General features: G+C 38.6%; 3 protein-coding genes across 3 annotated transcripts; all 3 read right to left on the reverse strand.

Annotated features, from left to right (window-relative positions):
• Positions 1-1,238: 1,238 nt before the first annotated feature.
• LOC113290486 (Werner Syndrome-like exonuclease) lies at positions 1,239-1,811 on the reverse strand. The gene has a single exon (XM_026540086.1). It carries the CDS (start codon positions 1,809-1,811, stop codon positions 1,239-1,241), a length of 573 nt encoding a protein of 190 aa, XP_026395871.1.
• A 5,634-nt stretch (positions 1,812-7,445) lies between these two features.
• On the reverse strand, positions 7,446-8,648 carry LOC113290487 (Werner Syndrome-like exonuclease). Its single transcript, XM_026540087.1, has 2 exons — positions 8,637-8,648; positions 7,446-7,955 (listed from the first exon to the last, which is right to left on the reverse strand). Exons 1-2 carry the CDS (start codon positions 8,646-8,648, stop codon positions 7,446-7,448), a joined length of 522 nt encoding a protein of 173 aa, XP_026395872.1.
• Positions 8,449-10,487, reverse strand: LOC113285434. The gene is made up of 3 exons (XM_026534316.1): positions 10,415-10,487; positions 9,764-10,222; positions 8,449-9,669 (listed from the first exon to the last, which is right to left on the reverse strand). The coding sequence occupies exons 2-3, from the start codon at positions 10,203-10,205 to the stop codon at positions 8,750-8,752; spliced, it is 1,362 nt and encodes a 453-aa protein (XP_026390101.1). The 5' UTR covers positions 10,206-10,222; positions 10,415-10,487; the 3' UTR covers positions 8,449-8,749.
• Between the last annotated feature and the right edge of the window lie 11,499 nt (positions 10,488-21,986).

The following is a 21,986-nucleotide window of genomic DNA, read 5'->3' on the forward strand; positions in this document are numbered from 1 at the left end:
TGGGACCACTTTTCTCTTAACTTCTTTTGGTGACAAGTGTTATGTGGACCACTTCACTTTACTGCTTTTGCTAACAAGTGTCACGGGAACCATTTCACTTTATTTCTTTTATTGACAAGTGACATGAAGACCACTTTCAATGATTAGTTCTCTTAATTTCATTAAATTTCGCTAAACACAAAAGTGGCATATTAAAAAGAACGGAGGGAGTGATTCATTTCTCATATTCTCCATTAATTGTTATTTTAAATTAGTGATATCCCACACTCCAATGAAGTGTGCCCTTAGAATCCAAATATGATACATTCATGACACTAAAGAGTAAAGACATGAAAAGGCAGACCATAATACACCAAACCTACTACAACCAAGAAAAATACAAATGCATCTGTTCACACTCTTGTAAGGATTTTTGCAGGCCAACTAGAGGAACTTACGGTTCCCACTTAATCCGTATGGAACAAGTTGCAGTAAACACTGGCACGACCAATAAGTTCAACCCCACGAACGCATGCCTTATAATCACGTCCAAGTCTAGCGAGATTCTCATGAACGCCTACGGCGCCATTACCAGCAAGACGACTAGACGGATCAGTTAGATATGCGAAAGCATTCTTCTCCAAACGTAGTTGTTATAACTTGTGTTATCAAACAGCAGTCGCCAGAAAAATAATATTACAGCTTGTTGGTATTGTCAATATAAGTTGAAATTTGTGGGCTGGCCATAACATTAGTTTGTAACCATATGTTACAGGAGTCATAATATTGATGCCAACTTCATGCCTTACAGAATACCTCACCAACTGAGAGTCGAAGCATATTGATTGAGTGTTAACTTCTTATCTAGGATTTTGTGAAACAAAAACATTTCGCGGACCATCATCATTTAAACAACTCAAAAGCCGTTCTTGCCATTTTTGTTCAAGGCGCACTCTTATTCAAGCGCTTTTAAGAAGTCCAGACATCGCCGTTAATAGCATAAAAATTGCAGGCCAGATTGTACTAGCAATCTCATGAAATTAAGGAACCAAAACAGGCAAAGTCAGCACTAAAATAGCAAATTCATTAAATCATCATAAATCCAAATACATCAAAAGATGCCATCGTCCTAGACACAGAAGAGCAAACTGCAGAACATGAACCATACTAAACCCCATAAAACTATCTTAATTAATCATAACTGAAACACAAAATAGCATAAAACACAAACTACTAAACCATCAGAACCCAGAAACCAACTAGTTATTTCCACCCAACAACTTGTTTCCAATTGCAAAAGAAGCATAAGCATCAATGGTAGCATATGTGATTTGCTCAGTGTTAAGGATGTTTACACCCCAGTTCGAGCGAGTCACAAACTCCGATCTCTCCATACGGCCTCCCACAACTTGTTGCATCAACGAAACCAATCCAGCACCACTAAACTGCTGGGTACGGTAAACCCTGTCAGCAAGAGGACCCAACTCATGACCATACCAGCACTTAAGACCATAGTCGCAATCCAACCTCGCGATATCCTGCGTGATGCCTACACCAACAAAATTTACTGATCGATCCGAAAGCAAGTTTTTCAAAGAGTTCGGGATAAAATCCAAGTGAAGCAGCTGAATGATAATGCAACGATTTCCATGACATAACTGAAGTGTTGCAACCTTGCTGGTGGGTGAAGCTGAATTCCATTCGATGTCGAGACCAATTACACGTTTCGAGCGAAACTCGTTAAGGACAGAGTCGATAAACAAAGATGAATTTGTTACGGTTGTTACTATGTTGACACCATTGAACTGGACAGTGTAGTTACTGTTAGCCATTTTGTGCTGAAGCTGAATGACGGCAAATTTTGAGATTCTTGCTGAAGGGTGTGGTGTAATTGAAGCCTAACAAGCTATGGGTATTTATAGGCTGGGGCTTAGAATTGCTCTTCAACTTCACCATAGAAGCCATTTAATTCCTTTATCTCTTTAGTCAACATTCAACATGCAAAGAAGAATAATGTTACTACCAAGAGTGAATTTTCTTGGAAATAAACCAAATAACGTTTCATTTCCGATATTCTCCATTGACAATGGCACATTGGAATAAGATTTATTGTTAAAATCGAAGTAAAAGTATTCGAAAATACCAAGTGAATCATTAAAGTCCGTAGATCAGCAAACCTACCAACTACCAATTGAGAAACAAGAATCGGCATCCATAGAAGCTTACTCGGAATCTTAGAGCAACTTAGGGTTTCTACTTTCTTAATACCAAACCCAACTACTTCACGAGCCAAATCCATGAACCCACATTGAACAAGTTGCTGCAAACACTAACACGACCAAGCTCAACCCCACGAATGCATGCAACTTATAATCACGTCCAACGGCCAAAGCGAGATTCTCATGAATGCCGATACCAGCAAAATGAATAGACGGATCAGATAGTAACAGATGAAGAAAATAATGGCAACTGCAAGATGAAACTTAGCTTATATAAAGACAACTCTTTTTATTGATGTTTAGAAAATCTCTCAAAACTAAACACAAGCTCTAATCTTGCTCATATGATCAACCACAACTTTGGTGATCATATATATATAGAACTATGAATTCCTTTTCCTATTACCTTATTACATGTCTTTCCTTTTCTTAGAACTAGATGACTTCTAATTCCCTTAGGATTACATCAATTTCCTAATCTTGTCGTAACCAGTTTGTTAGTGACTTCCATGTTGAAGTTAATCCAACATTCTCCCCCATAATCTTCAACCGTGCTTGTGAGAAATCTTGTACTCCTATTAATTTCCTCATTTCTTCAAACTTGATCCGAGCTAATGCCTTTGTCAATATATCTTCCTTCTGCTCAGTTCCAGGTATGTGTTCTACGTTAATGACCTCCTTCTCGATGCATTCTCGTATGAAATGATACCTTTTGTGAATGTGTTTCGTCTTCCCATGAAACACTGGATTTTTAGTGAGTGCAATTGCAAACTTATTATCAATCTTGATGAGAACTTTTTCAGGTTCTCTTCCTTTGATTTCACCCAACAGTTCTTGAAGCCATATTGATTGTTTAGCTGCTTCTGTTGCAGCCATGAACTCATCTTTACAGGATGAGAGGGCTATAGTGTCTTGCTTCTGTGAACACCATGTAATAAGTGCTTCACCTAGATAAAATATATGACCAGTTGTACCTTTTCCATCATCTTGGTCAACATTATGATTGTTGTCACTATACCCAACAATTCCTTTTGATCCTCCTCGACCATACTTCAATCCACAACTGATTGTTCCTCTTAGATATCTCAATATCTGCTTTATTACATCACCATGAGACTTGCGTGGACTCTGCATATAACGGCTTGCTACTCTTACAGAGAAAGCCAAATCTGGTCTTGTGTGTAATAAGTATCTTAGGCATCCAACATTTCTTCTATAACTCGTTGAATCAATCTCTGCTTCTTCTTGTGCCTTTGAAACTTTAAGTCCAAACTCCATTGGTATCTTAGTTGGATTACAAGTTTCAAGTACTGCTTCTTTCAGAATTCTCCTTGCATAAGCTTCTTGTTTAATCTGAATCCCATCTACTCCTTGATGGACTTCTTTGCCAAGGTAATAAGTGAGTTTTCCGAGGTCTGACGTCTCAAACTTTGATGACATTTCTCTCTTGAACTCATTAATCACCTTAAGGGAGTTGCCAGTCAAAAATAGATCATCTACATAGACTGCAATCACAAGAAGTGTTCCCTTTTCTTCTCTTCTGTATACTGATGTTTCTTTAGAGCACTTAACAAATCTGATTTCTCTTAAGATTTGATTTAACTTTGTATTCTAGGCTCGAGGAGCTTGTCTTAGACCATATAAAGCTTTTGATAACTTACTCTTGTCCTTTTACTTCAAAACCTTCTGGTTGTTCAACATACACATCTTCTCGCAATTCACCATGTAAGAATGCTGTCTTAACGTTTGAGTGGTGAATTTCCCATGAGTTTGATGCTGATTCTGCTATTAAGAGACGAATTGTCTCTAGTCTATCAACTAGTGAGAAAACTTCATCAAAGTCTATGCCTGATTCTTGAACGTATCCCTTAGATACAAGTCTTGCCTTATATTTTTTCACAGTACCATCAATATTCCGTTTTATTTTGAAGATCCACTTAACACCAATCACTTTTACCCCACCTGGCTTATCAACTAGAAACCAAGTCTTGTTTCTGTTGATTGAAATAATTTCTTTTCTACATGCTTGTGTCCATTTAGCCGAGACCCTTGCTTCCTGAAAATTCCTTGGTTCATCATTAACAGAAAGTAGCATAATCTCACATTCTTCTGCAGCTTGAAGAACATAATCCTCCAGATACTGGGGATTTTGTATCTGTCTTGTTGATTTTCGCAGTGGAATGGGTTGAGTTATTTCATCGATCTCCTCTTCTTCTTCTTCTTCTACTTCTTCGTTATTCTCTTATTCTTCTTGATTAACATCATTGTTTCCATTGGTATTGATGATTATGGGTCCTTCGCCTTCATCAATTACTTGACCCCATCTCATGTGAAACATTCCTGGATCCCTACTTGGTCCATCATTAGTTTCTTTCCAGTTCCAGTTTGCTTTTTCATCGAATACCACATCTCGACTCACTATCACTCTTTTATTTGTTGGATTGAATAATCTGTAAGCTTTGGATCCAGGCTCAATTCCTAGATTCACAAGAGTCTGAGATCGATCATCCAGTTTCTTAAGAGTTGCAGAATCAAGTTTTGCGTATGCTTTGCAACCAAACACTATTAAATGATCTATGTTTGGTTTTCTCTTTCGCAAACTTTCATATGGAGTTATGTCTTTCAGAGCTTTCGTAGGTATCTTGTTTATTAGGTATGTGGAGTGTCGTACAGCTTCTCCCCATAGATAATTAGGTACCTGCATAGCCTTTAAAGAACTTCTTGTCATCTCCATTAGAGTCCTGTTTCTCCTCTCCACCACTCCGTTTTGTTGTGGTATCCCTCGAACCATCTTGTTCTGAGACATAGTTTTTAAGGTTCTGAAACTTATGTGTCCTAATATTGCATGCCACTTCCATGTCTGATCTTCCAGTCTCATATTCAGACACAATGGCCTTCCAATCATGAGACTTATCTTGTAGAGTCTATTATGTGAGCGTGAGACTCTAACTAAAAATCTTCCACTTGGGTCATGAACTGTTAGATAATCTTGTCGCATTCTAGCATCACATCCAACTTCTGTAGCTTGTCCTAAACTTAGAATGTTGCTTTGTAAGTTTGGGATGAAGTAGATGTTTGTGACAAGCTTCTGTTCTCCGGTCTTGCTCTGAAATAAAATTGATCATTTCCCTTCAATTTCTACAGAAGATCCATCCCCAAACTTCACTTGTCCTTTGATTTTCTCATTGAGTTCAGAAAAGTAGTGTCTCTTACCAGTCATGTGATTGCTGGCTCCATTATCTAAATACCAGATTCCTTCTTCTCCATCCTTTGATTCGTAGTTCTTTGGTATTAGTTTCCCTTCGTTTAAGAAGACAACTTTGTGCATGAAAAGAGTTGTATCTGCTTCCCTTGTTTCATTCTTGTTTGTTTCTTCCATCTTTTGTATTCTTTCAGGGCATACAGAGGAGAAGTGTCCTGGTTTATCACATCTGTAACAAATAATGTTTGATCTATCCTTCTTTTCTTTCCCTTTGTTTTGATCATTCTGACTTGTTGTTCTATCTTGTGAGTTAAACCTTCCTCCCCTTCCTCGGCCTCTGTTTCCTCTACCACCTCTTCCACAACCTCTTCCTCTTGTCGCAGAGTTTTGTTGGTAAGAGTTTGTGTACAAGAGTTTTCCTTGAGTTTCTTCTTGTTTTCTTCATCAAGGATTCTTTCTTCATATGCTTTCAATCTTCCAATTATATCTTCATAGCTAGTCTTCTTTAAATCTAAGACTTGTTCGAGAGAAGCTATGATATGAATATACTTGGATCTTGGTAAACTATTGAGAAACTTCTTTACCAGTTCATCTTCATCAATGGATTGTCCAAGTGACGCAGCTTTTGAGGCTATCTCTGATAGCTTTCCTGCAAAGCTATCAATAGTATCAGTGTCTTTCATCTTCACCCTTTCAAATTCAGACATTAAGGTTTGCAGACGGGCTTCTTTAACTCGATCAGCTCCGAGATTACGTGCCTTTATTGCATCCCAAATTTTCTTTGAAGTTTCCTGTTCACCAACTTGTAGAACAAGACATTCTGGTATTGCTTGAAAGAGTAATCCAATGGCAACATTGTTTTTGTCTGGGTCCAATGTACCAGGATTAATTGTTTCCCAAACTTTGTAGATTTTCATCAGTACCTTCATTCTCATGGCCCATATTGTGTAGTTTGTGGCGTTGAGGATTGGAACTTGTATTGATGGTGGCGTGAACTGTTTTACACCCACAATGGTGGTTTCGTATTCCATGGCTCAGAAACAAGCTCTGATACCAATTAATGGCAACTGCAAGATGAAATTTAGCTTATATAAAGACAACTCTCTTTATTGATGTTTAGAAAATCTCTCAAAACTAAACACAAGCTCTAATCTTGCTCATATGATCAACCACAACTTTGGTGATCATATATATATAGAACTATGAATTCCTTTTCCTAGTCCTATTACCTTATTACATGTCTTTCCTTTCCTTAGAACTAGATGACTTCTAATTTCCTTAGGATTACATCAATTTCCTAATCTTGTCCTAACCAGCTTGTTAGTGACTTCTATGTTGAAGTTAATCCAACAGAAAAAATGCGAAAGCATTCTTTTCTAAATGAAGTATCTGTATTATCAAACAGCAATTACCAAATATAAGTAGAACTTGTTTTTTTGTTACTGTCAAGAGATTGAAAACCGCGAATTGTTATAACATCATTTTGTAGCCATATGCATGCAGCCAAATTTATGCCTTACATAATTTTCTTTGCTTGACTCACCAACTGCATATGTGAGTAAACCATTTCCATCTTAGACTGGCTCGAAACTAGAATAGAAGTATTGAGACAGGCGCAAGGAAATGTACAAGGGTCATATATTGTTTGAGTATTAACTTTGTTTCCAGGAATGTTTAAGGAATTTATCAACAGAAAAATATGACAGACTGTTATTTTAACAACTATTAAACCGTTCTTGGCATGCATTTGTGTTAACAAGCACTCTTCGTCAAGCGCTTTAAGAAGTCCAAACATCCCAGTAAATGGTAGGCTAAAATAAAAATAGTAGGTTGCACTAGTAAATTAACAGTCTCAAGAAAGGTAAAGTCAAAACTAAAATAGCAAATTGATTTCATTCATCATAAGTAGAAATACATCAAATGATTTCATCCGAACCACCCAAGAACAAACTGCAAAGCACAAACCATAATGAAACCCCATCAAACACAAAATAATAGGAGAACAGCACCAACACAAAACAAACCATCAAGAACCCACAAACCAACTAGATGTTTTCACCCCTTAATCTTAGCAATTGGCACAAGTGTTCTCCATATTGGAAATAAACATAAGCATCAATGGCAGCGTATTTGATTTGTTCAATACCGAGGATGTTTCTGCTCCAGTCTGAGCGAGCCACATTTACCGGTTTCCCAACAGGAAGTTCAAACAATTTATGCATCGTGGAAGCGAATTCAGCACCACAATTTAGCTGGGTAACCTTAGGCCTACCAAAAAATCTGTTAGAAAGTGCACCCAACTCATTACCTGCCCAGCACTTAAAACCATAGTCACGATCCAGCTTCGCAATATCCTGTGTGATACCAACACCAACAAAAGTGATTGATCTATCCGAAAGCAAGTTTCTTAAAGAGTTCGGGATCAAATCCAAGTGGAGTAGCTGAATGATGATACAACGACTTTCATGACATAATTGAAGAGTTGCAACCTTGCTGTCGGGTGAAGCTGAATTCCATTTGATGTCAAGACTAATAACACGCTTCGAACGAAACTCCTTAAAGACAGAATCGATAAGCGATGAAGAATTCGTTAAAGTTGTTACTATATTTTAACCAAGGAGCTGGACAGTATAGTTCCTGTTAGCCATATTGGGTGGGGTTGATCAGTGACTAATATATGAATGTCAAGTTCTGAGATAATTGCTGCTGGCTGTATTAATATACTCTCCCGTCCCACTATTAGATGACCTAGTTATTTTTTAATTTTGTCCAATTAATAGTTGATTTTATATAATTCGATACTCATGTTTATATGCGTTACGTAGGTGTTTTAAAATGTTTTTCAATGATATAAAATTTACGAATATCCGTGGTGTAGATTGAGAGATAAATCATTTCTAAATTGTGCTACTAGGTCAACTAATAGTGGGACGGAGGTATATATATAGATGCGAAGGCTTAGAATTTCTTCGACTTCACAATCGAAATTTGAGAATCCAATTACTTCCTCTCTAGTCTCTACTCTTTAGTCAACATTCTGCTGCTGCAACCAAGAGTGAATGTTTCATTTCCAATGTTCTCCATTAATTGTCATTTTGAATTAGTGATCGTTTGCGCTTGACTAAATACATCGGAAGGAGATTTATCGTTACAATCGAAGTAAAAGGATTCAAGAATTCCAATCCCTTACTCGATATACTCCAAAATTGAAATCCTAAAACAGAAAAAAAACATACTGCATGGTACATGCATAACACTAGTTTCAACTAAAGACATGAAAGTAAAACTAAACTAATAATCAAAGCAACACATTGCAATAACACATACTGCATTTGAATTGAAACATCAATCAAGCAACCTCCATCCCAGCACAAGCTTCTCTTAATTCCTCGACTCGATTCATTTCGGGTCTAACAGCACCGTTGGTATCGGGATCGTTGATTATTGGGAACTTAATTTCCCTTATTGGTGCAGTAAGTACTTCGTCATTTTCTTCTGCATTATGGAAACCTTCTCTTTCTTCCACCTGAGGTCTTACCTCTTCTTCCATGAACTCATGATGAGCAGGAGATACATTTCCTCCTGCGATTTCTTTTGGTGCAAATATGTTTGAATCTTCATTCATTGGTTCAACGGAAACATTCTGATGGTGCTCGTTCTTGATATCTCTCATAATCGGCTTATTTTCTTGATCAGTGGAGTCTCCGGTCACCTCATGGTTGATATTCATAGTTGCCGATGCTACCATTACTTGCAATATCCGGATTAACCCCGCTTTGCTAATATTCCAAAACGTAATGTTTGGCAATGGGTTCCATTTAGGCTCATAAGGTGGCATGGACTGGTATTTCCCCGAGACAACAACTCCATACGCTTCTATGGCTTCAACGATGTCAGAAAATGCAAAAATAGTTGGAGACGCCCGTGAATCAATACCATAGTTAGTATCCTCCTCACTGTAGTTGGTGTTTAGAAAAGTAAAATGGTTTGGGCTGTAAAAGAGTTCTATGTGCTCATTAGGATGAATGCCACCAACAAGAATTCCTTTGCTTATCATCTTTGTGATTGCTGACATTCTCACTACTTTGAGTGATCTCTGCCTATTACTTGTTTCCAAATTCACCATGCAGTAACTAGTCATGAGATGAGACTTGTAATCTGTTATCGCACCGAGTTGAGTCAGAAATGGTTGAGTTATGTTGTCTATCTTGTATTGAGACGTTGCCCAAAAATTGGCATCATCTTCTTCTTGCAATGTGTACTGCATGCCTAACAAAAGCACAAGGAAATGAGGTCAATGCAAAAAAAAAAAATGATACCATGCATGGAGCCTGGATAAAATAAACAGCAGAAAGATTCTTACCTGCAGTAGCTTCTCTTCCTGGTGAATGGTCTTCATAATGTCCAAACCTCACCAGAAGCTTCACAAAAGCCTCTAAATCCTTTTGACAACCATCATCTGTAAACTGGAGTCCATAAAGCAAGCCTGGCATTGCAAATGCAAAGCTTCGGAGCCCAACTCGGATGACTGGGGTATCTTTGGTTATTGGCCATTGCAAATCATCCACCATACAAATGGTTAGAGTAATCCTGCTTTGGGTTTGTATGATAACATGGAATGAGAAATCTCCTCGTCTCACAATGCTAACTGTTTGATTCATATCGTGGCCATGACAACCGCCTCCAGACATTGACCATAAGGCGGAGCTTTTAATTCGAAGGACTTTGATGTCGGCTCCAAATGGATACTCCATTGTGCTTTCCATCTTTGGTTGTGACTCGTTAGATGATGATTCAGCATCCATTAGTATAAATCTCTGCACTACAAGGAAAGAAAAACATGAGTGCATGTAAGTTAAAGTTTTTCGATAGAAGTAGTAAAAAGCATGAAAACTGAAATGTACTGTAAATGCAGAGAAACTAATGATGTTCTTTGATGGTCTCTACATAGAACAACCTTGACAGCATTGTATATATCTACGATTTTAAAATTAAGAATTATACAGATTCTTACCGAAAACAGCAAGCTCAATGAGAACTAGGCTAGAGATCTGGAGAAAAAAGGGGTGATGCAATGGTTTGAAGAGTACAAGGTGAAGGAATGGTGGTATTGGATAGATGAAAAGTAACTGAATATATAGAGATGATGAGTTGCAGTGCAACCGTTGAGGTATAGCATTGTGTTATGCATGCAATGAGTAGTCAGTGAGAAATTAATGGTGTAATTAGCAAGTGTTAGAAGTTTGTTTCCCAGCCATGACAAATGCCCAAATACATACAAAAATCTCATCAGTGAAAAACCAGTTTAATGGAAACGTATATATGGAGTGACAGAGAGACGTCAGAGATAGATAGTCGGCCTTAACTGGTTGTATAAGCGCGGCTAGCATGCAAATAGAGTGGCAGTACGCGTGAGTAGAGAGAGAGAGATATAGAACAAAAAGGTTCACCTGAATATTCTGGTGCCAATTTTGCAATCTTGTTACTTGCCATCCATAGACGGGCACGATACCGATCCGAACGACGCGTTGCATGCGGTATCTGCGTAGCGCCAGTAAACCTCCCGCACCATGATTAGCAGGATTATCCGAATGCCAGAGCAATTCGGACACGTTAACGGTTCGAATTCGTCCATAAAAAGTTCTTAACTGGAAACTGTCTAGGTGTTGTTATTTATTAGCGACTTTCCAATGGAAAAAGAAAGAAATCCGGCCACCATTTTAGAAGTTTCGGACATGCCCGAAATACAACTGTATCATCGTCCAATAACTTTACCACTATACTAGGATGACAATTTGTTATAGAAAGCAGAAAACTCAGTGCCGGTGGGGGAATACTCCTGCACTTTGGCAAATGCATTAGGGCCTTGGGGTTTGATAATAGGTGCCTTCCAAGAAGCTTCCCGGTTCTCACACATTCTTACAAAGTTTTGGTAAATAATAACCGTTTTTCAGTAGATGTTATTTTGGAAGTATTATTAACAAACCCAAACTGGTAACTGGTAAGTTTCTGACAAGAATATAACAAGTTTCATTCTTTCATCGGTTTGACATTTCATTGGATGATGCAGTCTGAAAATGCTGCATGAGTGGCAATTGCCTGCATGCACATGCATTTAAGAACAAGAAGAAAAATTGGGAATTTATTCTTAGCATGCATATTGTAGTGTCCAACTTTCCATTTCAATCCAATGTGGCATATCTATCTATCAATAGCGCCATGCCACCAACTACACGGTTTCGACTTAAAGTTTTTTTTCAAAAGCTAATGTCAACACTATACCCATGGTCAGATAGTACTAAAACGTGTGTTGACAAAAATATCTTACTCAAATACGTGGGTAATTAACAACATAATATTTTAGGAAAGTAGATTATTGAAAAGTTTGGAGATATTTGTTGAAGGCCATTAATTAACCAGAGATTCTTATCTCTAAATGATATAAAGGCTATGGAATCTTATTAGATTTGCAAGAAGAGAAAGATTTCGATGAGCACTAGAACGAGAAAAAAAGAAAAGCAAAAGGAAATCACGAAAGACTAGTATAATATTGTAGTCGGAATATCTACAGCAACATTGCTAAATTGCTAATGATAATTGAAAATGTTAGAACACGTTAAAATAATGGTAGTACGGGCAAAGCGATTTCTGATTTGGGGATTAGTACGAACCCACTATGGTGCAATATCAAATCTATCTTTTAACTTTGGACATCCCAAAAACATATATGCACTTTCGGATCCTAAATTATCATAGTTTAATGCAGAAAACACTTTACTAACTAACACACTAATGAAAATAGAAAAAGGAAAAGAGAAGGAGATGTCAAATCCAACAACAACAAGCATTAGACAAGGTGATAAATCTTTAAAGATATGGTTTGAGTTCTTCTTATCTCTTCCCAGTGCTTGGCAGAGTGTTTTTCTCTACAGGAATGATTAATCAAAATGGCGTTTTATTTCTCCGCAATTAGAGGTATCACCGTAGTGGAAGTCCACCCACCAAACATTTAGAGTTTAGACGCCTTATTTCACCTTTGACAAGTTGAAAGTTTCTGTCCAATACAGTGATAGCATTTTTCTTCACCGTACTCGTGATCAGTGAAAGCCTTATTGATGTTTTGGGGAGATGCTAGCTTACACAATTTTAGGTAGTATTTTCAGTTAGAAATGGCGTAGAAATGAATTAATTAACCAAGCAGTACCAAACCGAAGAAGATTCTTCGAACAATCCTGTTATAGGGCAAAATTTTAAGTTAGCTCTCCCTGCGAATGCTCGAACGCCTTAAGGAATTAAACGCTATTGAGCCTTTCATTTTAACGCCGTACAACAGAACTGTACCTCAAAGTGTACCAACTCAACTACCAAGTTAGTTGAATATTACACTATTAACCGTTTAATATGTTGGTTGATTGATTTGTCATCCACCGCCCATGAAGTTCAGTACTCCAGTTTTTAATTTTCTTGTTAAACGACAACAGATTGAGTTTGTATAAGCGGCATGACTATGATCGAGAGAAACAGGGCCGGTCCTGATAGGGAAGCACGACATGGTGCAACAAAGGCCCAGGGGAAACAAAAAGCCTTGTTATGCTTGGGGTTTTTTTAAAAGAGAAATCATTGTGACGGTTAAAGTGTAATTAACATAAATAATAGGATAGAAATTTAATAATATTTGGAGGATCTTAGAAGAAATATTAAATAGTCGGTTGTGCTTAATTTTTCTTTTTTCTTAGCTCCTTTCTTCTCTTATATTTCTAGTTTTCTTCCTCATCCGTGTGCACCACCACCTCTACTAGGCACTACACCTACTAGAGTGTTACTATCCACCCTTTTTTTTCCTTCTTATTTCCCCTTACAGTTATCACTCGACGTGCCAATGAGGTTGGCCGGAGTATACCAACTTCCTAATTGTTGGATATTTTCAGTAATATTGTCAGAATTGTTTGCACTTACAGATGCATGTAAGGAGGCGGAATGGCTTAGAAATTTACTAGTAGAATTTCCATTATGGATGAAGCCAACTCCTTATGTTATGATTAACTGTGACAATCAGGCTACGCTCTATAAGGTCTCAAACAAGACTTATAATGGAAAGTCAAGACATGCTAGTCTTAGAAATCAGATTGTCAGACAATTACTCAAAAGGGGAGTAGTTGCAGTAAACTATATTGAATCGAAAAATAACTTGGCAGACCCCTTCACAAAGTGACTACCAAAGGATGTGCATTCAATAAAGTGTAAGGAGATGGGACTCAGGTCTGTGAAAGAAGTTTGATCACCAATAACGGAAACCCAACTTATGTTATATTTTGAAAAAGATAAATTAAATTCAATGTGGTATTAACAAGTTAATGCAGTGGTTATGGTACACTAAACTAAAATATTCCATTGTCCTTCTAGTGTAGTGATTCTGCATGATCTTAGGGATGGATGAAAATCCTTATTAAGTCTAACTTTTATCACAAGGTGTCTCGCAGAAGCACCTTCGAGACTTACCTATATGAGTATTTGGAAATCAGACTGTTTCCTATGAGAATAAGACCGTTCTCAGAAAAAAAGACTCATGAATCCAGGAGAAAGCACATGGCCATTAATGTGCGAGCTACGGAACACAATACTTCCTCAAATCAATATGTGTGGAGGTTCCGGCTTTATCACAATGGGTACTTGGTTCAAGATTAAATTCACCATAGGACCTCGATGAAGCTTTGAATATCTTACACTAAGTGGAGGTTCAAACCCAAAAGGTACCTATCATTTATGTATTGGTTTCCACGATGATGCTTTGTCTCAACTTAGCTTGAACTACGTTGGCTTGATCCCACTCGGGTATGTAGGCAGTCACTTAGGTGATGCAGCCACTCCAATTTTTAAAACTTTTATTCCTTATTTTTGTTTTTTGAAAATAAGGGGAGAATGTTGGATATTTTCAATAAACCCTTTGAATTGTAGGAATTTAGGCTGTTCCCGGGGTTTCTATTGTCTGTTAGAAAAACTGAACAGAAATCTCGTTTCACCAATGGACGCATTGAAGGAAGAGACGCGTTTGTTCACTCTGAAAAGATGCATGTAGAGATGAAGAGTCATCTCCAAAGAGTGTGATGTCCTCTTTAAATAGGAGACTTGTTTTTCATTCAAGATATATCTCAACTCTCTCTGTTTTCTTTCTTACAATCATCATCAGAAACAAAACCAGTGTGTTCCTGGTTGGATCAAGGTCGTACAATCTTTGAATCCAACACTGTTGTGGGGATTTAAGTATCCTGGCGGCGATATTCATTAATCTGTTTGTACTCGCCAATTCAATTGGGAAAGGGTTGAATAATTATCAAAAAAAATCTTTTATTAGAGCTTTGAACCATAATATAACATTCTTTTCTTCACCCTGTTTTAGTGTCACTTTTACAACACTACTGAGTTCACATGTCTATGAATTTGCCAATTCCCATTTTACTAGTATATCAAATCTGAGAAGCATTTTTGTGAATCAGTGCATCTGCATCACCAAAAAAAGAAAGTACATGTGAGACCACCATCACGCTGCGGCACCATGGACGCTTAGCATCACCATGGGAACTCAACTTCTCCGCATAGAGTGAGCTACGAACTACGTATTTAAATTACAGATCATGTACGTTTGACTCGATGCATATGTATTTGTAGGTACACGAATTAGGTTCGCCATGTGTCGGAAATAAAGAGAAGAAATAGGAATATAAAATCTCACTAAAAGATCCCAGTCAGAAACTTGTCAATTCAAATGTCAGAATTATCTCGTCATCGATTTCCCTTGCGAAGTACAAAGAGAGTGAGTGCGGAAGCGAAGAAACTCGCACCAAGTTGAAGTATCCAACAAGATATCAAGGACGAAGTCGTAAGGGACGAAGTAATATTACTTGGACGAAAAGATAATCCATGAGATAGATAAATTATGGAGCAAGAAAGAGACAGGTGTCCCGACAAGCCCATGTGAAGTAAGCGAAAGAAGGCGAAAAACTTTATGCAAAACGGTCTGGGCGAAGTGTAAAGCGTTACTGCGATAATGCGACGATATACAATGCAAGGGGGATCGGATTTTTGGAGAATGGGAGAGCTTAACCTAGGGGAGATATTAGGGTTTTGTGGTACTCAAGAACTTGTATCTTTGTTACTTTGAATGATTCATCAATAAGAATTCTCGGTGTTTACTTTACTTAATATGTCTTAGATCTTGGTTACTATCACTTCGGGTGTACTACTAGATTTCCAGTAGTTACATTTTGGCGTCCAGAAACAGGACTTAGATTGGGGATTCATCCTCATCTAAGGAGTGGAGAGAAGCTAAAGTTTTAGGAGTAATAGATATTGGCGAGACATCTTAGCTAAAGTTGTGGGAGTAAGAGATTTTAGAAAACATCCCTTTTCAGATTAAGTTTTAGAGAAAAACCAATATTGAAATTAGGATAATTCGATGATAAGAACACCAGATCGGGCGGCACACATGATAGCGACGAGGATAAGTAAACAATTAGAGGCCAAACGAGGAGGAAGAATGGAAAAGGGAGGAACTTAAGCTGCATGGGAAAGGCAACGGCAGACTGAGGAGGCCAACGAAGATCATTTTCGAGAAGGTTCTGCACACACTTCTGACACGGACACCATTGCAGAAGAAGAAATGACTCATGAGGAATTGGGGGAGAATATCGGTGAAGAAGATTTGACATTGGACCAGCTGAGGGAAATGCTCCGTCTTGAAAGGGAACGAGATAGAGATCTGGCGGAATAGCATGCCCGATTAACGAGGCAAAATACCAGGTTAATGTTGCAAAATCGTCAACTGAACGAAGAAGCAGCAACTGACGTCACGGATTCGGAGATGAACGTGATATCATCAGATGAAGAAGAGTTACGAAAAAGAAGATACACCCGCGAGGACGACGGAGGATAGCAAAGAAATAAGCGAGGAAGAGAAAACAGTGAAGAGAGAAGATTAAGAAGAGCATTGGAGATATCAAGCTGGGAAGATTAAAGGTGAAGATATGAAGAAGAACAGAAGCGTGAGGAAAATGAGAGGAGAAGAGAAGATGAAAGACATCTTGAATTCAGCCGGAAGGATGAGAAATAAAGGAGTGTGGTGAAGGAAGGCTTAGTGTGATGAGAGGAGATCAAGGGGAGAGAAACGGAGGGAACCTGAACCAGGAAGTCTTGGACGAGATACGAGATATGAGAACACTGATAAAAAATTCGCGAAGAGGCAGCAGAATGTAAATGGCGGAGGCAATAGAAGAGGCCGATAAATCTCCATTTACCTATGAAATAATGAACGCGGATATCCCAGAGAAATGTGTTTTACCAACGCTACCAAGCATATTCGGCGGGTATGAAAGTGTTGTGCAACACTTGAAACAATACACCCTTTCGTTGATGCAATGGGGATGAAATGATGCGGTACTTTGTCGATACTTCCCCGCCAGCTTGGCCGGGGAAGCGTTGGCCTGGTTTGATGGGCTACAGGAAAGATCAATTTCGTCGTTTAAAGACTTACAGAGGATGTTCTTGACCACTTATATAACTAACAACATGTTGAGGCCGGGGATTGAGACTCTATTCAATTTGAGAAGGAGACCCACAGAAAGCCTGCGAGGATTGGTGACAAGGTGGAGAACGGTATGCAGCGAGCTTGCAGGGAGAGTTGACGAGAAAAATTTCGTCCTATCTTTCGTGAACGCTTTAATCCCAACTGACCTGCTGTACACTCAAATATTCACTATTCAAAACTCGTTGACGATGAATGAATTGAGAGAATACCAAGAGGAGTACATATCCTTGGAAGAAAAGCAGAGGCAAGTTTTCGAAGTCGCACCAATTCCAACAAAAGAAGGAAATTCAAGGATATTACCAAGGACAGTGCATGTCGTGGAGAATAATTCGAATCATGAGAAAGGGGAGCCTTCAACTCCAGTCCCGGCGAAACTTGTAGCTGTATCAAGTGGAGATCAAGAATGAATTGATCAACAAAGATATGAGGAGTCACGACGAATGAATTACGAGCCACGAAATTACAATACGGGGTATCAACAAAGGAATAATCAAGGACCTAAATTTGGAGAGCGGCGACCAAATGTGCCAGATTTCGAAGATCTGAAGCTCCCAAGGCTTAACACGACTGTAGAAAAGGTATGGGAGGAAATAGTATTAACAAGGAGATCCCACCACCACCCAATTTGGGAAGAGAGCCACCCCAGGGACCAGGAGTCATGAGTTCTGTAGATATCATCATTTCCACGGGCACCACACAAGGGACTGTCGAAACATTCGACGAATTATACTTCGTCTGATAGGACAGGGAAAACTCGCACATTTTTTGGAAGGCTATGTGCCACCACCAGCACCACCACTTCGTGACAATCAGAAGATATACCGAACTGAAATATATCGAGGATCAAAAAATCCTAATTGTAATACAATAATACACGCAGCGAAGAGCATCCAAAATTTCCATGACAACATACTTAAAAGAGTACATAAGAGGGACTTCGAAGGCAATGAGATATTCAGCGTTACAACAAGAGAACCATTATAGGAATGGAAGAAAAGAAAAATAACGTTCTCAGCAAAGGATGCGCCCGAAGGAGGAAGTTCTCACACAAACCTCTTGGTTGTAACCCTGAATTTTGGGAAATACTCAAAGTGGGAGGAAGATCAAGCTGAAAAGAAGAAAATCTGGGCAATTAACAGGATCTTGGTGGATACGGGGAGATCGGTCGATATACTCTTTTATCACACCTTTAAAACCATGGGGTACAAAGATTCGGACCTCTTGCCATCAACGTATAACATATATGGGTTTAATGGAGTTGCATCTAAGCCGAAAGGAGAACTAGTGTTAAAAAAATTTGCTAGCGAGCTGGAAACGAAAGTCACAGTCTGCGTGATAGACATAGACTCACCATACAATCTCTCATAGGGAGACCATGGATACACAGAATAAAAGGGATTGCCTCTACACATCATCAAGCAATACGAAATCCCATGCCAAGTGCGATTGGAAAAATAAGAGGAGATCTCTTGGATGCGCAAGATTGCATCAAGAAGGGTGTCCATAACTATAAGGAGAAACAAAGAGAGAAAATCGAGCAAAGGAAGAAGGCGTGTGAAGAAAGAAGAGCGGAGCAACTGATGGTATTAACAATCGGTACATGTGAAGAGTTCGACGCAACACGGAGGGACATAGGCGAGGAAGAAAAAATGACGAGTGATGGTGAGAAGGAGCGCGAGATGACTCAAGAAAAGGGAGGTCCAGCTAAGGTAAAGCAAAGTGGAAGGGCAAAGAAAAGAAAGACGACTGAGGAAAGCATGATGTCGAGAAGTGAGAAAGAAACCCCTATCATAAAAGAAAAACGAGCCCCGCGAGGAGGAGAAAAGATAAACATTTCAAAGCATAAAATGGCATTGAAACAAAAGGCTGATAAGAGCGTTGAGTTGCATGATTCCATAGGTAAAGTGGAAAGGGATTACGAAGAAGAAGAAATGGAGCGATTGAAGGAGGAACTCTACCAAGAAAGACGAAAAAGGGAAGACTTAGTGAAGGAGCGCATAAGGATGGAAAGACAAAATGAGAAGCTTATAATCAAGAACAACCATTTAAAAAGGAAGCAAGAGGGGAGTAGTGCACACAGAGGAGAATATGTTCCGAAAAGTATAACTAAAGGATATCGCGACTACCGGCGATATAACAAAGGGTTAGGGGAACAAAAAGAGCGAGAAGACTTAAAAAAGCCATAGAGAATAGCATGAGGGAATTCAGAGAAAGAGAGTATTTAATGCAGCAGTCAATGGTGGCCGACAAGAGAGGAAACAACACTCGAACAATAAAAAAGGCAACCGGGCTGTAACCCAAGCTAATGAACAAGTGCGCAAGAAGGGAACTATGCAAACCATAAATAACAGCATTGTTTTCGTTAAGACAAAGAGAAAATGAAAATCTGTGAAGTCTAGTGGAGAGATGGGAAGCGATCTACAGAGAACTAGAAGGAAGGATTTCGGAGGAAGACTTAGTGCGATCATTCATCTATGCGTTGTCAACTAGGAAGCCGTTATTTAAAATCAGAAACGAATTAAAGATGAAGGAATTGAAAACATATCAGTCTGAGCACATTCACATGGAAGAAGAACACTGATAATCGAGGAAGAGTGATAGGAGCCAGATGAATGTACCTAATTCAATCTATAATTGATAATGTATCAAATTTCAAAAGGATAGTAATGAAAAATTTATGAATTTTGATAAATCGTATCACGAATATGAATTTCACAAGACCAAGGTAAGACATCACATTAGGAGGCAAATAAGATTCATAAAATAAACAGTTTCTAGGGAAACTTAAAACCTTCGCCTAGGAAGGCTGAGAATCCACGGCATGCACCCTAGTTTGTATGAAAATGCAAGAGGCAAGACCTAACGCATGTCGTGAACAACTCTCAGAGAGATAAGATAGGGGAAATGATAAGACCTATCCGCTGAGGGTCCATTTTTATGATGGACTTCAGTAAGGGGTGCAAAAATATGACCAAGGCACCGACGTATTCGGTTGAGCTGCGGGTGCCTGAGACGTTTGAAGCGTTACCGGCCATGACCGTATGGAAAGTCTTGGCTAAGATGCACTCAATCCCAAAGAAACCTCACTTAGGGTGTGGCTTCGTAATCCCAAGACATATCGGTGAAGGTGATAAGAAGCCACGAAAACAACTGAATGTCATAATAACTGGATGGGAGGAGACCAACATACATGTTAGGGTTAACCTCCTTGAAGGGGAAAGCAGGGGGAATATAAAGGGATGACACTCTCCAGATTAGGGAGCTGTGTGACCAAAAAAGACGGCAATGTCATGAGACTAACATTCATGGGAATGGCTAGACCTGTCGCATTGTTGCGAAATGGGGACAAAACGAATGTTAAGACGAGGTTGATGGATTATTACTTGAAAGAGTAATAAGCTCCCGAGACTTCGTCGAATTAAAATCCTTCAAAAAGGATGAGGAAAAATAAGACCTTAATTAGGAGGCGCGTTAAGACCTTGTATAAAGTAACATGTAACAATCAGAATGTAAATAAGGACTAAAAGCGGCGAGATAATTCCTGGAAAGTAAAGGCAATAAGAAAGCAAAGGTAAGGCTGTCAGAACTAAAGGAAACGACATAATATTTATACATTTTATGTTTAACACCATCTATGCGAGGCTTAGCGTTTCGCCCCAACGAGAAGGGCAAGAGGCAAAAAGCAAAAACAAGAGCAAATAGCATAAGAAAGCTGAAAACAAAGACCACATGAGGAATGCAGGCGGATCATAAGATAAGACAAAATAAAATGCATCATAAACCCAAAGGAAGGGAAGCATCAAAAGAATAAGAGACAAGTATATACTTTAAATTTCATTATTCTTTTGAGCGTTTCTTCGGTAAGTATATACTAAGAAAAATAGAATATAACACAAAATTCTATCTAAATACTACCCAAAGATGTTAAAATGTTTGCCCCCCCCCCCCCCCCCCCCCCAAGTTTGGGAGCGCCCAGAATGAAAAATTGTTTCTAAAGAAGTTAGACGTAAAACCAAAATGATTAAAGAAAATTAAAGCTACTGCTGAGGGACGACGTCATCGGTAATGGTTGTCTCGTGAATTTCATCACGCGCTCCAACACCAGTACTAGCAGAAGCACCCTTGGAGTCTTCCTCCACGACCTTCGTGTCATCAACCTTATGCTCCTCGCAATCCTCAGTGAGCCTATCTTCATCACCAGAGATGACATTATCATCCTTTGGTTGTTCGTCATCGGAGAACACCTCCAAGGGAAAGGTAGGATGAGGAAGGCCTTGATCATCACAGAAGTTGCCAAAAAGAGAGACCAGATAGCTCTATGTATTCTTGCGAGCTAATTTCGCCACATTCGCAGAAGACTCAAGCATTTCGTTCAAATCCTCATTCAGACTGTTGACCTCATTTTGAAGGCGAAGAGTCTTTGTGGGTGACTCATCCCTTTCACGATAAAGGAGGAGGACTTGGCTCTTGTGACGCTCTTCGAACTCTGCAAAACCAAATAAAACTTCATCAAGAACTAGGAATTTGACGTAATCAATGATATTTGGCATCACACCTAAAACTACCTTTCATCTTCAAGATAGTGGTATTCAAGGTTTCTTGAATATCAGTATACAAATGATCCAGCTTGGAGATCGTTAGGTATGACTCTTGAAGCCGGACACGTAACTCGTTGATGTGATTTGTAGATAGTGGTAAAAGTGGTTCGATTCTCAGACTTGTGAAGGATATTAATTAGACTTAAATTCTAATATTAAAATAGACAACTCACTAAAAATTATAGCAAACTCAATCAAAGATGATATCAATACTAAAAGAAACACTGAGGCTAAGATTCCACTATTTTCCAAATTCAAAGTGATTAAACCAATACTTATATTTATGCAATTTTCTTGTTTAATTTGATTCTAAAATATTGCAACAAGTAGATTTTCAAAAATAATAATTGTAAATACCAAGTATGAAGCATAAAAAGTCTTAAAACTAAGCATACTCCATCAAAATA

The sequence above is a fragment of the Papaver somniferum genome, chromosome 6, assembly GCF_003573695.1.
Source record: "Papaver somniferum cultivar HN1 chromosome 6, ASM357369v1, whole genome shotgun sequence".
Taxonomy (NCBI): Eukaryota; Viridiplantae; Streptophyta; class Magnoliopsida; order Ranunculales; family Papaveraceae; genus Papaver; species Papaver somniferum.

Excerpts from the sequence above, each read along its gene's own strand:
- LOC113290486 (XM_026540086.1), bottom strand. The coding sequence starts at position 1,811 with ATGGCTAACAGTAACTACACTGTCCAGTTCAATGGTGTCAACATAGTA.
- LOC113285434 (XM_026534316.1), bottom strand. The coding sequence starts at position 10,205 with ATGGATGCTGAATCATCATCTAACGAGTCACAACCAAAGATGGAAAGC. Across the intron at positions 9,670-9,763 it reads AGGAAGAGAAGCTACTGCAG|GCATGCAGTACACATTGCAA; the intron begins GTAAGAATCTTT and ends TGCTTTTGTTAG.